The 3,705-nt window shown below is 39.7% G+C and overlaps 1 protein-coding gene across 2 annotated transcripts; it reads right to left on the bottom strand.

Moving 5' to 3' along the window:
• Positions 1-332: 332 nt before the first annotated feature.
• Positions 333-3,421, bottom strand: LOC107911529 (ankyrin-3). 2 transcript variants are annotated; one of them, XM_016839361.2, is made up of 4 exons: positions 3,216-3,421; positions 2,375-3,131; positions 1,593-2,284; positions 333-1,473 (listed from the first exon to the last, which is right to left on the bottom strand). In XM_016839361.2, the coding sequence occupies exons 3-4, from the start codon at positions 1,758-1,760 to the stop codon at positions 823-825; spliced, it is 819 nt and encodes a 272-aa protein (XP_016694850.2). In that variant the 5' UTR covers positions 1,761-2,284; positions 2,375-3,131; positions 3,216-3,421; the 3' UTR covers positions 333-822. The 2 variants fall into 2 exon arrangements, with proteins under 2 accessions (XP_016694850.2, XP_040946991.1); XM_041091057.1 differs by lacking the exon at positions 333-1,473 and having other exon boundaries at positions 1,862-2,284.
• Between the last annotated feature and the right edge of the window lie 284 nt (positions 3,422-3,705).

Below are 3,705 nucleotides of genomic sequence, written 5' to 3'. Positions count from 1 at the left end.
GTTTTGGCACCTAACCCCTAAGGGTAAAACGGCGCCGTTTGGATTGGGTATTTAAACCCATTTTTCTTCCAAAAAATCATTTTAACCGTTTCCCTAAAAAAAACTCCACATTTTCTCTCAACAGCCAAGCGTTCAGGGTTCCAAACCCACCCCGCGCCGATCATCGGCCCACCGTACCGGTGGCACGCTGGCCACTGCACGCGGTGGCCGGAAAATTCAAAAATGTAATTTTTTTTGTATTTTCCGCAAATAAACTGCTTTTAATATATATATATGTATGTATGTATATATACAAAAAATAAACGAGTATGAGAAAAGAGATGCGAAAACGAGAAAATAAAATCACCTTTTGATTTTTTGATTTTTTTTTGAATATTACAAAAAAGGAAAGAAGAACAGAGAATCACCAAAAATCGAACCCCTTCACAGTGGGGGATCCTTGGTTTTTTATAGTCTGTTTACATTAATTTTTTATGATTTTCTCCTCTGGTTGCTACTGTTTCTTGCGTGTTTTTGCAGGTGACGGCGCAAGGGGGTATGGCGGTGATGGACACGGATGGGACGTCCGGTGACAGTGGCGGCGACGGCAGGTCAAAGGTCATCAAATGCGGCGCTAGGGTTTCAGACTTTCTGAAACCCTAGTTTTGGCTGTTAGTTTGCTGGGCTAAAACAATGGGCCTCGAGTTGGGTCTGTTCTGTAATGGGTTGGGTGTTAGTGGGTTAGACCAGTTGGGCCCGGGTATATTAATGTTGGTTTGGAATTGGGTCTATTTTTGTTTTGTTGGTTTTGGGGTAGTGGGTTTAAAATTGGGCTTGGTTTTTTTAGGAGGGTTTGCTGGGCTTTGGGCAAAATTGGGCTTTGTACACCAATGAAAATGGTAAAAAAACAAGTCTAAAACAAGAAATTTTCCCAAAGTAAAACCGTTTCCACAGAAGAATTAACATGCATTTGCGGGTAAGTAAAGAAGTGAAAATAAAGGCAGGGCCGACCAAACATGAAGCTATGGCAAGTGCGTGAGAAGGTTTTAACACAACATAGCTGGCTGTGCTGAAAGCAATCACCATTGCAATCCGTGCACCACTAAGGAGTTGCCTACCGATCATCCGTATTATTAAAGTTTCGCGTTGCTGATTTGAGTTTGAGGAAAAGAAATACATCGTCCTAAGGTAAACGGAGAGGGTGGAAAGAGAGAAAATAAAGGCAAATGCATTCGATATGATAAATACTTTAAAGGCTGCATCATGAATCAGAAAAGGAGTACCCTCTTCGGATCCTTTTTCACTCTTGAAACCACCTGGGACGGTTATCGCTGCCGCGAATGTGACCGTGGCTATAAATCCTGCCACTATAAAATTACCTTCTCTTTTCTTCTCCAAGCTTGCTCTAAAGATAGTTGGCAAGCGAAAGGGATTAACCGGTTCGTCCGCCACTTGATCATTCTCAATTTCTTCCAACAATTCATTGATTTGCTCCTGCCATGCCAGCAACATTAGCCAATTGTATTGTAGGTTTATTAAAGATGTTAATTCAAAACTTGAATATTAATAAAACCATAGCCATGGAAATGCAATACATATGCAAGCACTCACACCTGTTTATGATGTTTCTCATAATGAACTGCATTATAAACTTCTTGAGGTGTCATTCCAAAAGCACCTTCCAACTTCATTAGATTTCTGAGTGATCCATATACAATGTCAATACCACCACGCTGGAAAAGAGAAAACTCTATTGGATAGGAAGAGCCTCTGAAAGCCATATAATGAAGTAAAGTCAAACCTTCGTTGTCCACTTTTTCACAACTATCTGGACCAGGGATTTAAATTGCGGTCGCGGTCGCGTTTTCGGTCGCGTCGCGTTTGTCGCGGTCGCGGACATAACGGACGCTATTGCGGTCACTGCGGGTATCGCGGTCGTGAATTTTACATTACTTATTGTGTATTGCGGGTATAGCGGGTTTCGGCAGTAACGGTTTCGGACGGTGCCGTTACCGCTATATAACGGCCGCTATTTCGGTAACGGACGGCTATTTAAATCCCTGATCTGGACATAAAGAGAGAATCCTTGAAACTGTTCCAAGATGACCTTGTCTGGCCGCCATAAGAAGGGGTGTCATCCCCCTCTTTTTATCACCTATATAGGCAGCTGATACATCCGTTTTTAACAGTTCATCCACAACTGAGAATCTATTACCTAAGTGTGCAGCATAATGAAGAGGGGTGCGTCCATCTTCATCTCTTTCCTTTGTCAAATTCCCCTTCTTTAATATTACCCTTATTGCCTCTAAATCCAAGCAAAAAAATGTCAATAGACCTGTTCTTTATTTATTTCAAACTTTTTTAAAAAAAAATTGGAACTAACTCAACAATATACCTGCATCTCCAGCCATAGCTGCTGCATGCAAAGCTGTTCTACCGTGGGGGCCGCCATGAGCTGTTGATATTGATTTATCTAATATTACACTCAGCACGCCGCCGTCTCCTCTCTTAGCTGCAATATAAAGTGGAGTCTCCTGTTTTTTATTGGCAGAATACGGAAAATCAGGGTCTTCAAACTCCAACAATGCTTTCACCACTTCAACATTGCCACACCCTGCTGCTTCATGTAAAGCCGTGTTGGATTCCTGATCCGTAATCCTCAGCATCTCCCTCACTGCACTTACTTGATCCGTTCCCAGCTCTAAATCTCCATCTCGAGCTTTTGCGCAAGACTTGATTAGAAGTTTCACAATAGCAGAATGTCCATACCTTGCTGCTACGTGCAAAGGAGTTTGACCTTTAGCATTCGTTTGGAATAGCAGTGACGGACACTTGCTGAGAACTTGTTCGATAAAATCTGATTTTTTTTCTCTTTTTATCATAGTAACGAATAAATTCAAAAACGGAAAGGATGGTACAAATCCTAGGGAGAAGATTTTGATTATTGAGAATTTGACAGTCTCCTCGGTTGCCAAGTTAACATGGAGCACGTTGTCTTGGTTTGGGGTCTTTAGCGACTCAAGTTGAAGACCCTGTTTATTATTGAATACTTCAATGTTGCCTTCTGCTGCTGCCTTATACAGCGAAGCTTCCATGTGAGTGATGTTCTGTTCAGGCTCCCGAGGTTCCATTTTTGTGGATCTATTTTCTTCCTGGATAACACCAAACAGAATTTAATTAATTAGCTTGAAGCTTCCAAGCTCAAGAAAAAACATACTGCAAATTCAGAAATTTACCAAATTCCTTTCCAGTTAGTTACTTGCTTGCATATGCCTGCATTCAAGTCACCTACAAATGAAAACTTTATATAGTTGAACACTTTAGTAAAAGTGGCATATTAGGTTGGAAGTGAGGTCAATAAAGTAGGAGTTTTTTATGGTGAGATTTGGTTTTAAGGAAACTGCAAAGAAGGAGAAGAATTAAAGAAAAGAATGGAAGAAAATGGGGCCTACAGCTCTTCGTGGTCAACTTAATGCTGCTCTATGTTCTTTTTTTATTCTGAGACAGTATTTGGTAGCTCAGAAAACTGTTACACACTAAATTTTGGTCATGTTAGTTAATTTTGACTCATTCAGACTAAACCCTAGATTTTCTTTGAAGAAATAAAATTAGTATTCATTTATTTATAAATATTTTTATATTTTTGTATGTATTTTATAATTTTGTATATGTATTTTATAGAAAAAAGTTAAATATATATTTTTATTTTTTAATTTTTTTTACATT

Source organism: Gossypium hirsutum, chromosome D04 (genome assembly GCF_007990345.1).
Source record: "Gossypium hirsutum isolate 1008001.06 chromosome D04, Gossypium_hirsutum_v2.1, whole genome shotgun sequence".
Lineage (NCBI taxonomy): Eukaryota > Viridiplantae > Streptophyta > Magnoliopsida > Malvales > Malvaceae > Gossypium > Gossypium hirsutum.
This window is presented reverse-complemented; position numbering and strand designations above follow the sequence as displayed.